The 19,252-nt window shown below is 39.3% G+C and overlaps 1 protein-coding gene across 2 annotated transcripts in view; it reads left to right on the top strand.

Moving 5' to 3' along the window:
- The first annotated feature begins 2,875 nt into the window (after positions 1-2,875).
- klhl13 (kelch-like family member 13) overlaps positions 2,876-19,252 on the top strand; it is a 42,366-nt gene continuing 25,989 nt past the window's right edge. The window contains exons 1-2 of one of the 2 annotated variants that reach the window (XM_031760091.2): positions 2,876-3,007; positions 4,413-4,485. In XM_031760091.2, the coding sequence (XP_031615951.1) occupies positions 4,433-4,485 (53 nt within the window). In that variant the 5' untranslated portion in view covers positions 2,876-3,007; positions 4,413-4,432. Of the gene's footprint in view, positions 3,008-4,412; positions 4,486-11,329; positions 11,514-19,252 lie in introns of those variants that run through there. The other variant, XM_031760090.2, reaches the window with a different exon arrangement.

Here is a 19,252-nt window from a genome sequence, read left to right as displayed (position 1 = left end):
AGAGGTTGGTAGCATTTGGTCTGAGAGATTTCCTATATCTGTCCTTGTGGCAGTGGAGCTGAAACAGTCTGTTGGAAAAGGTGATCCGCTGCCTGTCAGTGATGCAGAGGGGGACAGGATTACCCATGATGGAGTTTAAAGTTTGCTCACTGACACCACAGCTTCACCACAGCTTCAAAAGTGACTAGTTTGCTGGCAATCGCAGAGTTAGCCTTTTCAGTGATTCTGTTCATGTCACCAGCACTGATGCTGCTCCCAAAGCAGACCACAGGCAAGTACACTGGGCTTGCAACGCCTAATTGACAGAAAATCTCATCATTTTGCTTTTCCCTCACAGAACACGCCACACAATCATCCACTGGTGCTCTGTACTCCTCCTGCCTATCACTAATAAATTCACTGCCACTGCAGAACTGTCAGAGTATTTCTGTAGGTCGCATGCATTGAAAGTCTGTGGAGCTTCTGTGCTGCACATCACCAAATCAGACATAGCACTGACTAATCTCTGTCAGTAACCCATGAGATGGTATACATGTTTACTGACATTTCTTATCGCTTTTCTCTCAGCAGAGAGAAGAGCTGGATCATTTTAATTTGAGAAATCAAAGGAAGTGATCCTCTGCATGCAGCCATTTTTTTAGATGGGAGTTAGCTCTCTGCAGCATGTATATGGTTGCATCATCTACTGGCAGATTTGGTTTGTATGCAAACTGCATGTGACTTGTCCACTAATGAGCAGTTTAGAGACTTGCTGACATTTGATTGTTTTAAGCAGACACAAAGACATAATAATAATATATTAATTATTAGTTAGAATAATATTAATTATATGTAAGGTCACCAGAAAACCGGCTAAATAAATGTGACCAGGATACAGTGATGGAAATAACTATTTTGATCTTTTGATGAATTCACTTACAAAGAAATTAACAGTCTCCAAATTTGATTTATTTTAACTGAGAGAGAAAGGATTTTAACCAAGAACCCAGAAAGAAAACATTACATAAAAATTATAAGATGATTTGCATATCATTCAGTGAAGTAAGTATTTGAGCCCCAATCAAAACATGATTTTGTACTTGTTGGAGAAACCTTTGTTAGCAAGCATGGCAGTAAGAAGTTTTTTTGTAGTTGGTCACCAGGTTTGTGCACATCTGACGAGGGATTTCGGCCCGCTCCTCTTTACAGAAACTTTTTTAGGTTTCTTGGCTGCAACTTGGAAACTCAAAGGTTCAGCTCCCTCCACTGATTTTCTACAGGACTGAGAGAGTTTGGAGAGTGGCTAAGCTACTCCATAATCTTAAAGTGCTTCTTTGTTGCCTTGGTTTTGGCTACTGCCATGCTGGAAAAGTCATCCATGACCCATCTTTAGTCTTCTGGCTGAGCAAACAAGGTTATTGTCCAAGATTTTATTGTACATGGCCCAACTCATTGGTCCCTCAATGTGGTGAAGTCGTCCTGTACCTTTAGCAGAAAAATAACCAAAAGCATAATATTTTCACCTCTGTGCTTGAACGTAGGAATGGTGCTCTTTTGATCATACTCAGCATTTCTCAAACAATCATTTCCCCCACTCTATACACGGTTACTGATCAGTAATTAGTGCAGTGGTATTGTTAAGTATACTAGAAAGTGTAATTAAATTGTAGTGCTCAGTAAATCCATTGAAAAACTCATTTAAGTTACACGCTCATATGTTAGCCGCTCTATGCACTGCTCATTCTTTCTCACATGCTGCGACAGGCACAGTGAATGCAGTTCAAAAAAGTCACCACAGACTGAAGTTTGTTCATTTGCAATCAAAGCACTCTTTGTTCCAGATCAATGCATCAGCTGATTGATAATAAGACTACAATCTAATGGATTATTCAAGAGCATGAAAAGGTGGAGGTCGCAGAAAGGTGATTATTGAAGAATCTGAGTGCATTTTAGTGAATGCATACATTATTTTTGCGCATTTTGTCATTGTAGACTGTAGCTGTTAACTCAAATAACCACCCATTACAACCAAGGCATGCAGAAGAGGATCTCTGAGTCACAAGACAAAGTCACAAGACTCATCAAAGAGATTAAAGAGTTTTTTGTACTTTTTATAAAAAAAATAACAAACATATTTTACAGGTAGCCTGTCATTCAAAAAGACATTTTGTCTTTTAAAATTATTTACATACTGTGAGCAAATGTGGCTATTGTTTGTCTATTTGGTCATTTTCATTGCAGAATTGATCCATCTTTTACTTTTTTTTAAATGTATTGCTGTTATATTTTATTTAATTTTATTTAACATATTTATTTGTTTGTTTTTTAATTAATTTTACATGGTGTAAAAAAAAGAATTCCTGACTTTTGGGATAAATAAGGTATGTGTTGTCTTATTTGTCAGAGTCCTTTAAATTTTTGCTGTTTAAGCTGGAATGCAATTGGACAGCAGGAACACCTATCTCTGCTGTACCTGTGAAAAAACAAATCACTTCCATATTTCAACAACATTAGCCTCTCACATTAGCTCATCTGGAAATTTCCACTTGAGTTACCACAATATTCAAACTCTAAATTCAGACTTCTGCTTTTGTAAAAAAAACAAAAACAAAAACATAAAATAAATAAATAAACAAATAAATAAATAACCAACCTAATTACCATACTTTCTGTGCGTCCGTCTCACTAATTTCCAACATGTGATACTTTTCATTATGAATATTGCTCACGAATGTTTTTAAATGGAAGCCTATGGTTCACCTCACAAAGTATTATCCAGGCATTTCAGTGTCCAGGTGCTTCAAATAAAAAAAGCTGTCTTAAAACCATTATTTAGTAACGGAAGTTTTAAGCCAATGAGAGAAGATTGCCATACTCTTCCGCCAATGGAAAGTGTGGATACTCCGGCTTTCCTAGTAAGCTACAACTGCATTGGATAAAACTAGGAAGGAGGCTTCAGGGGTATAAGTGGATTTGAGGGCTTGGAAGGAAAACAAGGACGCTAGGTAACGCTATATCGTTGTGGAAGGTATGGAATTTGCTTTTTAAAACTTTGCAGAGTATAGTTAAACTGCCTACATTAATGAAAATGCTATATATAGTATATTAAGCTCAACACATACCGGGTTGTCAGTTAGCCATAGGCATCTGTTGGTGGTGGCAGATCAACCAACCAACCAGACCAACTAATAACTAAACCAACTAACTTATATTAGGACCACAGTCCTTTGCGCCGTCACTGGTTAAGCTAATGTCACTATGGGAAGAGTGCTTAAGAGAAACTTACGCGACAACCACAAAGTCGACTGTCGTGATTTGATGTTATTTTAAGCTAGCAAATGTTAACGTTAGGGTTAGCCTAGCTAGGTAGCATTAGCCTGTTCCCACCGGAGGTGTACCGACAGTATGGAGTCAAACATGGCCAGAAAATGAGCAAAGCTCCCATTTGGTTGCCTTGTCTGTTGAGTCTGAACAGCTGTCGCAGTCCGGCTAATGGAGACAGACGTGTTTAAAGATAGGACCATGAAGCCTTTGCTAGGAACAAAGTCAGTCTTAGTTTCTCTCCCATACATCACGATATCACACCTTGAGCTTTAAAAGGACTAACCTCTCCTTCTCCACACGTCTGTCCGACAGCTCGGCACTTTGTGGTGACAAACGCTCGTCCCAAATTAAACCCTGTCACTAAATTAATTCTTAAACAGAGGCAATCAAAGTGTTAGGAAAACTTCTCAAAAATCAAAAACTTTTGAGCTAAGCTTTTGAAACAGTCGCGATGAGAGTTTGCTCATCTTTTCTTATTTTGAAGGTGATGCTGATGTATTTTAAACGAGCACGAAGATTGTTCTCTCAAGTAACATAGACTGGACCTATATTTAGCATTAATTAGCCTAGTTCTGTGTAAAGCAACAAGTTGTGATGTAACTGTCACATTTTAGCAGCGGATGGGGTCAAAGAAACACCCATTCACCCTTCTGTCAATCTCTTTCAGCTACAAAGTAAAATGCATGCACACGTACTTTGTTACTACCAGTTATTTAAGATGTTATTGTAAGTTTAATATCGTCTAAGGTGAAACTATAAGAGGGATTTCTGTGTGTGTGGTACATCTCAGTTGAGGAGAATAAGCGTTCAGATGGTGTATTGCCATGTAACTGAATGTTTGTGTCAGCTGACATGGGGTAAAGTGGATTAAGAAAAGATCAATGCATTGCTGGATAAGCTTTCTTAAACTGGCTCGTTAAAGTGTGCAAACTTTAAAACATGACAGCGTAAGTTCAGTTTAAACATGCTGTTAATACTGTTAATACTGTTAAAACTTTCCTAAAAGTGCTGAATCACCTAATTAAAAAAAGTATTATGTCATTTTCTGGAGTTCAATTGAATGTGTGCTTCTTGGAGAAGGGTTTTAACACAAATATTTTGTTTTTGAGGTGTGGTTTTTGGCGAGGGTATGGAGCACCCTATACACAGAGGGGAGACGATGCCCGTCGGACTGCACGATAGGTATGGTAATGCAGACAGCCTCATCTTGCATTATTTTTTTAGCCATTTATTAATATGCCTATCAATTTCATATTTTGCTCACAAAACTTACCAAAAGTTAAGGAATGTTTAACATACGGTGTAAGCAATGTTCAAGATTTCCTTTTTTCTTCTCTTAGAATAATATTAAATGTAACCAGCCAAAATTAGTCGTTTTTAAAAAAGCATCTTCCAATAGAGAATTGATGGTGGACCATTTTTAAGCTGTAGGTAATGCTTGGTGTAAGTTCTGGATGGGAAATGGCTTCTACCTGGTGTTAATTAAGTAGTATTTATTACATTTTAAGGAATTAAAGTATTAATGCATTAGTATACATAGGCCAGGACTGAAAAATACTGCTGAAACCTCTGAGCATCTCCAGTGACTCTAATATATTATTTTGTTCTCCAGTACTTTACCTTTTACATTTTTGCATGCCTGAGTAGCCTGTGTGTAATAGTGGCTTATTTCTCACTAAACAAACAGTATTTTCACATACTAATAGTTATTTCATACTTTCTCATATATATTTCAAATTGGATTTTAATGGCATTTATAACTGGACTTGGTGATAATTGAAAACAAGCAGTTTTTTTGTTTGTTTGCTTTGTTTTGTTTTTGTTTGTTTTTTTACCCCCATCAAGTTGAGTGAAATGACTCATTAAGCCGAGTCATTTGACTCAACTTGATGTGACCTAATATGGACCAAGACTGGGTATAACTGTGGTGGATGGTGGCCTCTGTTTTCGGCCTCTGTTTAACTTAAAGTTAGAGACAGGCATAGCTATTTTAAAATCAATAGTGACACTCATGAATGCAGAAACCACAGAATTAGTCTTTTGTCTTCATTTTAGCTTCTTCCACTGTTGTTGGATTAAGACGGCACAGTACCTGCTGACTTGATTGAATAGGTGTTAAAGAGATTTAAAGTCTGAGCTTTTTGTAGATTTACAACTGTCCGTCTTTTGCCTTTGTAGCTTATAACTTTCACTTTAAGCAAAAGTGATAGATGAAGAGATAAGGAAGTCAAACTTTGTACCAAAACTGTTGGTATTTGTGTTGCGGTTTCACTCTCTGTTTCATAACTGTTACAGCTCTTTGATGTGGTACTGATAGAATTAAGATGTGCAAGTTTCTGTTGAGATCACTGATAGAAGACAACAATTGCGTAGCAGGTACTTTCAGCTGGTCCCTTATTTCCCGAGGGTTCACCACAGCAGATAGAGCCACATGTTTGATTTGGCACACATTTTAGACTGGATGCTCTGCCTGATACAACCCCCACATTTTAATCTGATTCAATTCAACTCAATCTCAGTTAAATTCAATGATTTTTTTTTTTTTTTTTTTTTTTACAGCGCCAAATCATAACAACAGTTGCCTCAAGGCACTTTATATTGCAAGGTAAAGACCCTACAATAATACAACCCCCCCCCAAACTATTATTAAGGTAGTGACCACTTTTATTGAACTTGAAAATTGATCATCTTTGGTGTCTTAGCACCAGCATTACGCTATCGATAAAAGTAACATATCCAGGTAAACTAGGGAGTAATTTTAACTTCCCTAAATATGCATGCTACAAAAAGTGGAAGTTTAAGTGAGTCAACTGAGTCATGGTAATTTCAGTTGTATCTCTAAAAAGCTTCAGAGCTGGTTATTTTCCAGGTAACAGATGTTTGCATTTAAAGGCCTGTTTCACTGGTCAACCACTTTTAACATAAAATAGTATGATGTGCAGATAGCATCTAGAGAGAGCATCTAGTCTTTTTAGTAGAGCATCTAAACCCTTTGTCTTTCCAAAACATCAATAACAATATTGATTCTCTGGCGAGGGAACATTATTCTTTGCCTCATTGTTTTTTTTCTAGTTTGTAGCAAACAATTTCAGATGTATTTTATTGTTCCTAAGGCCTTCGTTTAGCACTGAAGAAGCTTTGAATACTTGTTGAACTTGTGTAACATTTGTAAGCATGCTTATATTTGATCTTTAATTGCTTTCAAGACTGTTTAACATTGGCAGGGTCACACCTGAAAGAATGAGGGTGAAGTAGTCGTACATGCCATAAGATTGCATCTAAGCAACTCAAAATTTAAATGGAACACATAATTATAATTCTAATCAGATATGCTTTGCTTTAATAATGGGGCGGTGATGCTGATAAGCCTATTAATTTACACAGCAGACATTTTTTCCCAGCCTTCCTCCTTGGCTTTGGCGGCAGCCTTGGTGTTACTTTTAGCTGGAATTAGATTAATTTAATTCCTCATATTTATTTGAGGTTGTTTATTTTTTTTAATCCTGCCAGTTCAGACAGCCAGTTTCTCAACCATGACTTCTTTGATTAAAATTGAGTTAAATTTGAGTAGGTTAAACTCCCTTTGGACAGCCATGGTCTGTAAAAGGCGCTCGAAAACAAAACTGAGACTGTGTGGAGGTGGATGAGACACACCACCAAATGGATGGACAGTTGGAGAACACAGTTGTGAGTGTAAAGTTAAGGCGGAGTGCTGACTGTCTCTCCACAGCATAAGCTATCAGTAACACATTTAGAAAAACCTGTTTAATAATGAAAGAAGCTTAAAAACACCATGACTTCACTTCTTCTGTGGTTAATTGCTTTTGGATAATAATCAAATTGTATTTAGCATAGAAGTCTTGCTGTTCACAGTTCATTCATGTAAAACAAAATCTTTACACTGGTGTGGAATTATTGTATTGCTGCCATTTGACATGGACAGCTCTATTATGTGGGGGTTTGCAGTTGTTGGAGGAGAGTGATAGAACAGGACTGTGAATAATGGGTGTAGCACTGAGCCTTCAGGCTTTGACAGAAGCGGCACAATGACTGCTGCCCTTGGTTAAGACGCAAGGTCATTCTGCCAGTTACAGCGTAAGGTGTGATGATGGGGGTTGTAATACAGATGGCGCCGCCAGTTGAGGAGAAGAAGAGAGGAGAAAAAGGGTCATGACCGTTATATGTATTTCAGAATGCAAGAGGAGAGAAGACTATTTAAAGATGTTATTGTTTGGCTAGTGCTGGGTTTGTATGTCATATGCAGGAATATCCACTACAGATGGGGGTGCTTGCACACACATGCAGCGTGGCTGAAATTTGACACAAGAACAGATTAAGTGGACAAATATTCATCTTTTCTGAGAGGGACTTTGTCACAAAATCAGCCACCAGAAAGAATTTATGCTTGAACACTTCACATGAAGCCTTTCCTGTAATAGCTGGACAGTGCACTCTTGGCCACTTGAAACTGCAGCAGTCTGATGCTGAGTTGAGGTTAGACAAAAATAACACAGAGAAGAAAGATTTATTTTGAAATGCTGCTACTGTTCTTGTATTTTTAAAGAAGTAGATATTACATACATAGAGATATTACGTTTTAATTTTTAATTTTTTTGCAATGATCCAAGAAGTCTATCTGACATAACTGATTTGCAGTTTAATTAACACACAAAAACACTGTTTTGGAATTGGCCTCTGGTTGGCTCTCAGTGCTTTTCGCAGTCTCTGCCAAATAAAAAGTTACCATTACATTTTGTGATTCTTCTAGGTGTTTTGAATTCTCCATATTCATATATGGCAAAGGTAGCATCTTAGGTGGACATCTCAGTCCTTCAGACCTCAGATACACAGAGAGAGGTGAATGATTTAAGACTAATTATGGCTTGTGAGTCGAATCTGTGTAGAGCCTATTTTGTAGTCCACGCACAGGGCTGGTGACGTTGCCAAAATTTATGCTTGTGCGTGTTGTGTCTCCGTTGTACTGCAGCTTCGCCTCCAAAACACTGGCTGGCAATCAAGTTTCTGTTTTCAAGTTGATCTAGTCCATTCAAAAAAGAATCGTGGCAGAAACAGGAGTTGGAAGAAATAAGAAGAAAGGATTATACTGATGAGGTCAATCACAGTCATGTAGTTACATTTCCAGGGGGAGACAAGGGTGTGCGGTTACCCAGTAACTATAGTGTAGATGAAATACAGGTGTCCATTTTCACTGTTAGTTTGCCACAAGCAGAGAACATAAGTGGCCAAGTAAATGTGGCTCCATGGTGTAGTGGTTTACAAATTCACCTACCAAGTAAAAGATATCCAGTTAAATCCCAGGGGCAGATGTGTATCCCTTTGGGGTTGTGTCAGAAAGCTACCTGCTGTGGTGACCCTTTTGAATTAGGGAGCAGGTGGATGTAACTGAAGTGGCCAAAAATATCAGCTGAACAGCTGAGGGTGAGCAGGTGTTAAACCATTTTATTTTAAAACTACCCCCAAATCTTTTAGTTTGTTATTATGTGTATCATTTAAAAAAAACAAAAAAACAAAACAGGCAATAACAGTACGATTAAAAAAATACATGAAAAACTTGAGGGCTGTTTTTTTTCTTTGTTTGTTTGTTTGTTTGTTTGTTTGTTTGTTTGTTTGTTTTGTTTTGTCTGAACAACAGCTGTTAAATACAAAATTTTCAGATTGCTCAGGCTCAGTAGGGGGTAAGCTTACGCCTAGAATAATTTCTAAAACAGTCGTCTGATAATAATGGTAGAAAGATGAAACCCCATCTTGGCTCTAGATAATGATTTACATTCTGACTCCTGTTTGGAAAAATAGATTTTTGTCATCAGACATCAAATCGTGGAGCCTTAACTGGCTAGATACTGAATAGAGGAAACACGATGATGATCAAAGCTTCATGGACCTAAGCCCCCTGCTGGTTTGATTATTTTCCATTTACATGTTGAGCAAATGATTAATCTTCCATGTTTTCCCACAGCAGACCTCACAGAGGGTTTCGAATGTCCATTCTTTATAACAGAACCAGATTATTATTTATTTATTATATATTTTTCTTTTGTAATATGTGGTTATGTAGGGCTTATAAATGGCATGTTTATGTTGAAGTAAATGTACCTGTTCAGGTTGGTTCTATTGGTTTGACCACTTGTGGACATAATGTGCACATATAATGTGTAATATGCAGATATTTAAAATATTTGTGTGTGTGTGTTTTCCAACTAAGAGTGATTTTTGGTCAGTTTTCCTAGTTTTCACAGCCCTTGTTGTCAGTTAGATAAATAATTGATTTGAGTTGGAGAATGTTAATCAAATCAGATATGTTCATTAAATGCTTTGAAGTGTTAACTTTCAAGGGCAGCCCTGTTGCATATGTATAATTTGTGCATAGCCTTTGGATGGATCTGCCCTTTCTGACTGTGGAAGCGGGCATAGTATAAACTGTGATTGCATTTATCAGCCAATCTATGGCGCTAAGGATATGTCTAGCTGTGCTGTAACTACTCTGCACTGTTTCTATGACCTCCCAGCCAAGAAAGCGTAGGTAAGACAAATGACTTACCCACGCAGCGCAAGAGTTCAGAACCTGCAGTATGCACAGCCATTTCAGTTCGCAGCAGAAACCAATGTGTCAAAGCCTTTTAATCATGCCCTTGTCCAAAGCACAGCCATGGCCACAGCCACAATCACAGTGACAACTCTGTCTTCCCGTGACCACAGTCTGACTCGTACAGCCTGAGCACCAGTTGGGAAGTGGTGTATCAGCTCCTCTAGTTAATTGCAGAGGTAGAAAATTATGCTATAGCTAAAAAGCTGGCTGTAGTCCATAACGTAATATTCTATAACATCAGTGTCGATGTGTTTGATCATCTGATCTATTAATCAGATGGATTGTAAAAGGTGTTGCATGGTATCTCAAAAGTATTGTGACCTAAAGCAAAGCCTACTGGGACTCCTTACAGTCTGGCTCATAAATACTAGGACAGTGATATAATATCCTTAATTATAAATATATAAATATTTATGTATCTATATATTTCTAATTTTAAATTTGGACTGACATTAACTTTTGGATGCAAATCCTTTGCAGTTAATGACTGTCTGAAGTTTTGAGTCAGTGCATCTTACCAAATGATGAGTTTCTTCCTGTGGAATGCATTGCCCTGCCTTCACTGCATCTAGCACCCATAAACAAGCTGGTGCTTGTTTATGGGTCTTGTTTGTGCCTTCCATTTTATTTCTTTCAGTAAGGGAAAGGTGGGCTTAGTTGGTTTGAATTTAGGTGATTGGCTCGTCCATTTAAGAGCATTCCACTCCTTTGCCTTAATAAGCTCTTGGGTTGCGTCCATGGTATGTTTTAGGTCATTATCCATCTGCACCGTCAATCGCCTTCTAATCAGTTTTGTCTGGGGGATAAGGGGGATAATTTAAGAGGAAGAGAACATCAAATTACAGTTGTCTCCAAATCCTTACGTGCTTAGGTTTGGTAAAGTGGAACAGTTCAGGTAGTATAGTTAAAATTTTGATCAATTTGTCGCTGTTTATGTACTGTTAATTTAAAAGGTGATGGGAATATGAATATAGTCGTCCATGTCCAGTACCCAGTATATAGTACTATATAGTTCAGTGACATGCCCATCTCTTGAGACTGGATCCTTTGGTTGTTGTTTTTTTTTTTTTTTAAATTGACTTGTATATACATTTTTCTTAATCTACCATCCTTGTATTTGCATCGAAAGCCAAGAGCTGTAATCACAGCTCATCTAACAAGGTGGCACTGTTGCTTAGCTACTGGGCTATTCACTACCCTGAAAGGGTGATGAGAAGGCAGGGCTTCTTCCCCCTCCTACCACGAGACAACTGTGAATGCAGTAGGGCAAGTAGTCGTGGTGGATGCAATCTATTGGCTTCTCAGTGCTGCTGCTAAAGTCACAACCCCGACTGTAGCCCGCACTGCCTTTACCAGTGTATTTCCGTAGCTGCTGGTGCCGCTGCTGCTCTCCCTCCCCCTTAAATGGTGTGGGCAGAGTGGGATGGAAGACTGCATTGGAAACCTTTTCATGGAAATGGTCTTTGCTGTTGGTATTGCTGTAGCACCATTCTGGTGACAACAACATGCCGTTGAAATGGAAAAGCGGTTCTCCTGTCAGCTGGAAATTCCCAGTGCCAGTTCTTAAGACATCCAGGTCCTCACCCCTTTCGCCTGCTTACATGTGAGTAAGAGCTGAATAGCATTCAAGATATACAACTGCAGCAGCGCGTATGGAGAGGCAGTTATTTGCTTCTAACATTTTATTTTATTTTATTTTTTAAATGAGTGTGACAGCATTGTTTTTGTTGCAGCCCTAATTATGCGATTAAGCCTTGTAGTGTGTCAAGAGATTTCCCTTGTCCAAGATGAATTTTATGGTTCGCTGGGAGAGTGCCTTGCTCTCGGGCAAAAGGACTCATTTTGCTGCTTGTCTGGACACGGCATGCTCCACATCCCCGACTCTTGCCCTCTCCCTGTGGCTGTGTTTATTTGGGAACCGGGGACTCAGCAGCTTGGGAGGAGCCTGCCTTTGTCAGGATGTCTGGCGTGCCCTGGTTTAGAAGCTATTGTCATCTGCTACTGTTCAGGAAGGAGGAAGGGGGAAGGGTAGATCTGGAGTGGTTCACACAGTCCCTGCCATCATCTCTCTTTACATTTTTTTTTCTACCTATAAGTGTCTTGTTTGACTTTTTGAACGTTAACGGGGTTGGTTTACAGATGGTAAGAACAATTTTGGAAGTGACAGTTTTCAAGACAACCTTGGCTAACTGAAAAGCCTAAAGGGAATTTCAGAGGCTAACTGGGCTTACTTAGAGGGATTTCTGCAAAATTGGATTCATGCAGTTCCCAGTAATCATGTATCTTTATAAGCTTAGGAGATTATTTTTGATGGTTTTACTCAAATATTTATTTTTCTATTAGTGCAGCACAGTAAGAGAAAGCCATGCTTTTACTTCTCTTACGCCAGGCTCCCCTTTAAATATCCTCAGTAGAACTGTTCATACTCAAAACACAGCTATGTACACTGCAAATGTACAAAATACATTTTTATTGTGTAGCATAAACCTAAACTGGATAGTATCTCCTTAATCCTGGAGAGGACTAAATTGTGAGATCTTGTATGTATAAAATGAAAGCTCACTAATGACACTATTGACTTGTTAATTATAGATTAAATCTAGATTTCATCAGGCTAGTTTAGGTTGAACATCCTGCCCGGCAGTCACAGTTATTGGCAACTGAGCATCTCCAGCAGAGCAGTTGGGTGTTAAAGGCCTTGTTCAAGGGCATCTCAGTGGTGGTAGCAACCGAGAGCAAAATGCACTTCCTCATTTCCTGACAGCCTGTAGATCAAACTACTGACCTTCTTGTTAATTTAATTTCTGTGAAACTGTGACACAGACCCCATAAAAGCAGTTATCGTAAATTGGCCGTAAATGGTTAATTCTAAATAAGAAGTTAAAGTTAATTAAGTGGAAAAAGTTATTAACAGAGAAGAGTGAATGATCATTTAAAAAAAAAAAAAAAAATCAGTCTGCAGATATGCTGAATTTGTGTGTCACTGTTGGAAAAAGGAAAACCTGCTGTGTCAGTGCGTTAAAAGTGACTTTTCTGCATTCAGGTCGAATGCCGGTCACGCCTTTTTTGCCATAGCATTAATCAAAACCTTGTCAGAGATTGTAAGCATTGAAGCTTAACTATTCACATTATTTTTTGAGTCTTGACATTGTGCAAATTCGAGAGGATCTTCTCACCAGCACGTCAGCATGTCATTTGGAGGAAAAGCACATCAAGTGTACTTAAGTGGCTGCAGACATCGTTTGGGTTCTGTTCATAGGAGATAATGTGGACACGCTGACAAGTGAAGCATATTCAGGCCTTGAGAATCCACCTCACCCTGCCAAGTGTGGCCCTGCCCCACCACAACACTTCTATTTTAAAGAAGTGTAAATAGTAAGCTATGTTTTTAGGCGCACTGATATTGGGCCCCCAATTATAGGTTACACTATGGGCAGGGAGAAGTCACTCTTTATAGGCCCTCCCTCTGTTTGACTCCAGAGACATTTCTAATTACATCTGCTGCAAGAGTTATCTCTGTATGTGTATCCCGAGCAGGGTGGATACAGGAGAGCGAGCTTTTAGAGTATACAATGCTCATCATGTATAAAGAAATAAGATGTGTTTGCACAACGTGCTCGCCTCTTTTGAAACCTCCCTAATCTATATATGGACTAGTGAACTGCCTGTGGTGCAGATTTCATGCCAGAAAAGAATGGTTAAGGTTCACTGGCAGCATGGCGTGTGGACTAATCTCAAGCTCAGTGAAGAAAAAGCACTGGGTTTATCTTTCCTTCCACAAAAAGTCCTTGAAATGAATGTCATCCCTCATCTTACGGTGATTCAGTAGTAAGCACTTAATATATGTGACTGCTGTCTTTTGTAATCTCCTCTCAGAGGCATCACGGTGAGCCAGCAGCCTTAACTGCACCAACACCTGTTTGAGTCCTGTCAGGGACCTTTAACACGTCATTACCCTTTCTCCCTGTCCCCACATTCCCGTCACTCTTTGTCAGCATAATGCAATTAAGGGAAAGTGCTGGAAAGTCTGGGAAACAAATTGCTTCTTAATATTTACCCTCAAAGAGTCTGTAAGTGATCTATGTTGTTTTTTTTTCCATGGCAGAAATGGACCATTTTTAAAAATCCAACACTCACAGAACGCGATGTCTGTTCATTAAAAGGTTTTTTATAGACGAGATGATTTTTCTCTCTATATATTTTTTAAATTGTATTGCGGCTGTAGCAGTGTAAGTGGTGTGATCGCATTAGATTCCATACAGTTTGAACAGCTTTACATAAAATGAAAGCCCTGAGAATCTGTTTAACAGATTTTTGCAAATCAAGATGCTTCACATGTCTCGTGTGGCTGTAAAAGCCTTCTGCTGCTGCTGAAATCCCCAGTGCTACTGCTATGAAATGAATTTTGCTGTCTCTGATGTAAATAGCCCTTTAGTTATCACCATTTCTGTAAATTTTTTTATGTCCAACCTTGAGGTTTTTTTTCCTCTCAGTCTTTGTTTTGTTCTGTTTTTTTTAATCAAAAATTAATCTATATTCAAATATTCTGAAAATAATCACATATTTGATTTGACAGCTGACAAACTAAATAAGAGATGTGGATTTTCATTTGCTTTGACTTTGAATTTCAGCTCCCTCTGATCGCAGGCATTTTTCATGGTTAAAAATACATAAAACAAGAGCGGCGGTATTCTCAAGAGTTTCACCAGATATATCACACCGTGATTTATGTGTTAATTGGACTCAGTCAGGTCTGACTGAGTTTAACTTCTGTGACAGCAGAAAAGTTGAAAGTGCTGTTTTTAGCTAATGGTGAAAACATCTTTAAAAGTGCAGCTAAATTTGGAGATCAGTGCGAAATCATTAATATGCTGGCTTGGCTCATGTTCTCTCTACCCCCTCAAAACACCATCTTCTGCAATCAGTTTACCAGCAAGCAGTTCCCTTGCTCTTATTTTGAAAGTTTAGTCATTGCTAACCAGAGCTTTTGTATTTTTTGCCTTTTTCCCCCACCAGCAGGCTGACAGGTCACCGTTTGGCAGTTCTTGACATCATTCAGCTGCTGCTTGAGAATTTCTTGTCCTGCAGTTTAAACAGTCTTGGGCTGCTGCTGGTGACGGCATTTCTTGTTCTGCTGTGGAGATCTGCTGGGGACTGAAGGGTCACTGTACTCAAAACCTGAAGCAGAAGTTTTTGTTGTTGTTTGTTTTTAAAAAACAATGTACCGCAACTTAAAGCTCGGCAAGGCTGCAGAACAAAACAAAGACTTCCTTAGCTAACTGCTGTCCAAGACACTGGAGCTGAGAATCTTAGCAACAAGACAAGAGACTCGCTCAAGAGGCGGTTAATTATTGCTCTGTTGTTTATTTGTCACAAAGTGGGCCAAGTTATTTTTGTAGAGGAGCACGTTTAATATTTTATAAGTTAATAATTCTTTAAAAAAAGCACTGGTGCTCCTCCCTTCATGTCAAGCAATTCTACGGCGCACCCCCAGCTTCCTGCACAAATCGAATAGCTTGCTAAATTGTTTGCTTGAAAAAGCTCAAAGTCAGTCATGGGATCAACATTTGCCGCTACTTTTAAACGAGGCCAGCCTTGGATCACGGCTTTGATATTCATCTGTATGCATCTACCTGCACACACAAAGAAGCTTAACGTCTGCTCTGCTGGTGGATAAATTAAGAACTTTAGAAAATTGTCTCGGAGCTTTTAATTTACCTTCCCTTTGGAGCGGACATTAAGTTCCCGCTGACTTGTGGCCATTTTGTAGAAAAAGAAACAGCCACCCAGGGATCATTTATTTTCATTGAAAGGCCAGAGGGGAGGCACAGGCAGTCTGGCTGGCAGAGCATCAACTGAGTTCAGTCAGGTGAAACTGTCATATCTGTGCTCATCTCACACACACACACACACGCATGCACACACGCATACATGCACACACGCATACATGCACACACCTACTCAAAGATAAGATGAAGTTGGGTGTACTTTCACCAAACAGTTCACCTCTAAGTATCTAATCTGGCAAGAAAAAAAAATGCATTGCAGTAACCAAATTGAACTCCCTTATTAGGTGGATAACATCGGATTCACAGTGCTACTGTCTGTCAGAACACATTGCAGAGAGAGGAGAAAATCTTTTTATAATCCCAAAAATAAAACAGTGACTTGTAAAATGAAGAATAGTACAGCTTGCCTTAAAGACTGGGGAGGACGACTAGAAACACAGAACAGCTGTCGAGCCCCGAGAGAACATTTGGGCAAAAAAGAAACTGTTATTTCAGGTTTAGGGACTGGATTGGAAAGCAAATCCAGCAGAGCCAACAATAGATTACTGAAAGAAAAATCAGATTCTTGACTCTTGTCAGAGGGTCAGTCAGAGCTTCCTTACTCTTTGTCACTATATTTGCACCTTTGTTTCTATTCTTTTTCCATAGAGCTGCAAGTTTTCTCCATTCACTCCCAGAAAAAACTCCTTCCCAAGTACATTCTGTTCTACTTGGATAGTTTTCACATTGAAAGGATGTAATTGGCTTAATGGGACAGAGGCGATACCACATTGGGACAGTCGGGGGAATTAAAAATAGAAATAAACATTGCTGACCTATACAATTGTGGCAGGATCTACAATTAATCATGCGTCCCTTTCTAGATATTGACAGATTAAACCCCTTTGTTTGCAAAGTTATGCCTCTGCTTAATTACTGCTCTACCCAGGGCAAGTTAGTGCCCTGGGTAGAGCACTGTAGTTGTTCTTTTGACTTACACACAGCGGGCCTTGCTGGGTCATGTTACCTCTAACAACGTCCTTCGGGTTGATTTAACATTTGTTACATGCTGACAGATTGTTCCACCTACGAGCAAACACTGTGGGAAGCTTTCTTGACTTAACCGTTTGCAGTGTAGGCTGAAACTTTTTTCTTCTTTTTCTTTTTTTTCCTGAAATTTAGTTAAAGTTTACATGAATACAACTGAAACTAACCTTGACCTCAAAATGCTCTTTGATTATAAAGTGTAATTGCAGGCTCATTAAAGCATACGGAGACTGCTAAGATTATTAGCTGCGATTGGGGCAATTATCTGGAGATCATGGATAGTTTGTCCTAGACAGAGAGAGCCCCAACCATCTACTTAAAATATCAGCGGACCCGAAGCTTAATATTTTCCTTTGCAGTCATTAGTTTTTCTGTTTTTAATTAAAACCAACAGGTTAATTACATACTATTTTAAATAAGAATCCCATTTGTGATTGCCAGCAATCACAAAGGATAACTGTTGAGTGTGTGACCAGTGCATTGTGAGTATTGATTCAGGAGGCTTAGTTTTAATTAGGGAAGTGCCAATTTTCATCTGAATCAGTGGAGCAAATGCAATTTGTCTGACACATCTAGACACAGATATCTGAGAAGAGCTGAGTGATCTCTTCCTTTTCTAGGGTAACTCTTGACCAAAAAGGGGGGAAAAATCGTCTGGTCAATAACTTCATTAAAATCTCTGTTTTCACTGTGAACACATTTTCTTATTGCAGTCTATCCAGCAGACCCGCTGTCACAGTTTGGATGCACCGAGGTCTGTTTGATGGAAAAGAGATGGTATGAGAGGAGAATTTTAAAGACTGTAACACTTCCTCCTTTTTTCTGCCCCACTGTTTCTTGTTTTGCGGGTCTGTGTGTGTGGTGCAGGAAGCGAAACAAAAGCTGCACCTAGCTCTTTGAAATGTTGAGAGATTTCTTTTCTTATTTGTGGAGTTTTCAGATTAGTTGAAGAAGAAAGCGGGTTGTTGCTGAGGGAAACATAGAGATGCTGAGAAATGTGCAGCAGCTAAATTGAAGCACGCATGTGTGCAGGAATTAACACATTTGTATGTCTAGGCTGATGCATTTTCCCAGCTACAGGGTTTTGTTTGTTTGTTTTTTTTAGCTGCGGCAGCACGGTGGCTTGGTGGTTGCCTCATACCAAGAAGGTTCTGAGTTGGAATTCAGTTGTCTGTCTCTCTGTGTTAGCCCTGCATCAGATTGCCGACCTGTCCGGAGTGTAATTCACCTCTCGCCCTAAGGTAGCTAGAATAGGCTCTGGCCCCCCCGCGACCTTGATAAGGATGAGTGGGAGAGAATGGATGGATGGATGGATAGAGGCCAAATATGTTGAGTCTGTAAACTTGTGGTTTCTTCCCTTGATGATGATTGATGTGATGTAGTGATTGATCGTTGTACTGTACTCTTTATTTTTTCCCATGAATAGGAGCTGCTCAGGACATAGCATTATTGCATTGCTATTCTCAGTGATTGAGAGTGACGCTTCACTATAGGTGTCTGTTTACCAAAGACAAATGGATTTTCCTCCTGACTCCACTCACTTAGCTTCAGAGGTGCTCACCCAGTCGTCCCTGTTTTGTTTCTCTCCGTGCACTTTGTCACCTTGTCTTGTGCCTTTCTGTTTTCACGAGCGCTTTGGATTCAGCTGCTAGAGAGTGTATTGTGAGGGCACCAGCCAGACTGTAGGTGTCTTGTGATCTTTTTGTTGAGTACACACATACACATGCACACACACAAACACTCAAAGCACAGTGGATTCAGAAGGTATGTGGGCTCCTTCACTTTGACACATTTTTATCTTGCAGATTTAATCTTGAATGGATGAAATTGCAATTTTCTGTCACACAAGAATACGTAAATCTGTTAAAAATGGAAAAACCGAAGTCTTTCATTTTCATAATTATTTAGGCCTTTTTAATTTGGTACTTTTGGAAGTCCCTTTGGCAGCATTTAAAGCTTTGGGCTCTTGGGTAAGTCTCTACAAGCTTTGCAAACATGAACAATTTATCCCCTTCTTCCTTATAGATCCTCTCAAGCTCTGTCAGATTGGAAGGGCAGCATCTCTCAACTGCCATCGTCAAGTCTTTCCACAGATGATGCATGAGCCGTGTTTGCCACGGATGGTCCGTGGGGGGAAGGAAGGGGGATAACTTTTCGGCTTCTCTCTCGCTCTTAATAGTAATTATTTTCTCTTGTCTTTAAATAAGAGAGCTTCATTGTTTAATTACAACATTACAGATGGATCAAAGCCCCTCCTCATACTTGTCAGGACATTAGAAGCAGAGCTTCTTGCAATCTCATTCATAGTTGCCAGGATCAGCATTTCTGTACACTCTGGAGCAGGTTTTGTGTATCTATTTGACAGGTTTCACGCAGCTCCTCGGTCACTGCACTCCTGCAGTATGATGCCGCCACCCCAAGCTTTAGTAGCTTGTGATGGGAGAGTTCAGTTTTTCCATGAAACCTGAAGCTTTTCTCTCATGCTCTTGGAGTCCTTGAAAATGCTGTTTGACAAATTCCAATTGGG

The sequence above is a fragment of the Oreochromis aureus genome, linkage group 10 (genome assembly GCF_013358895.1).
Source record: "Oreochromis aureus strain Israel breed Guangdong linkage group 10, ZZ_aureus, whole genome shotgun sequence".
NCBI lineage: Eukaryota > Metazoa > Chordata > Actinopteri > Cichliformes > Cichlidae > Oreochromis > Oreochromis aureus.
This window is presented reverse-complemented; position numbering and strand designations above follow the sequence as displayed.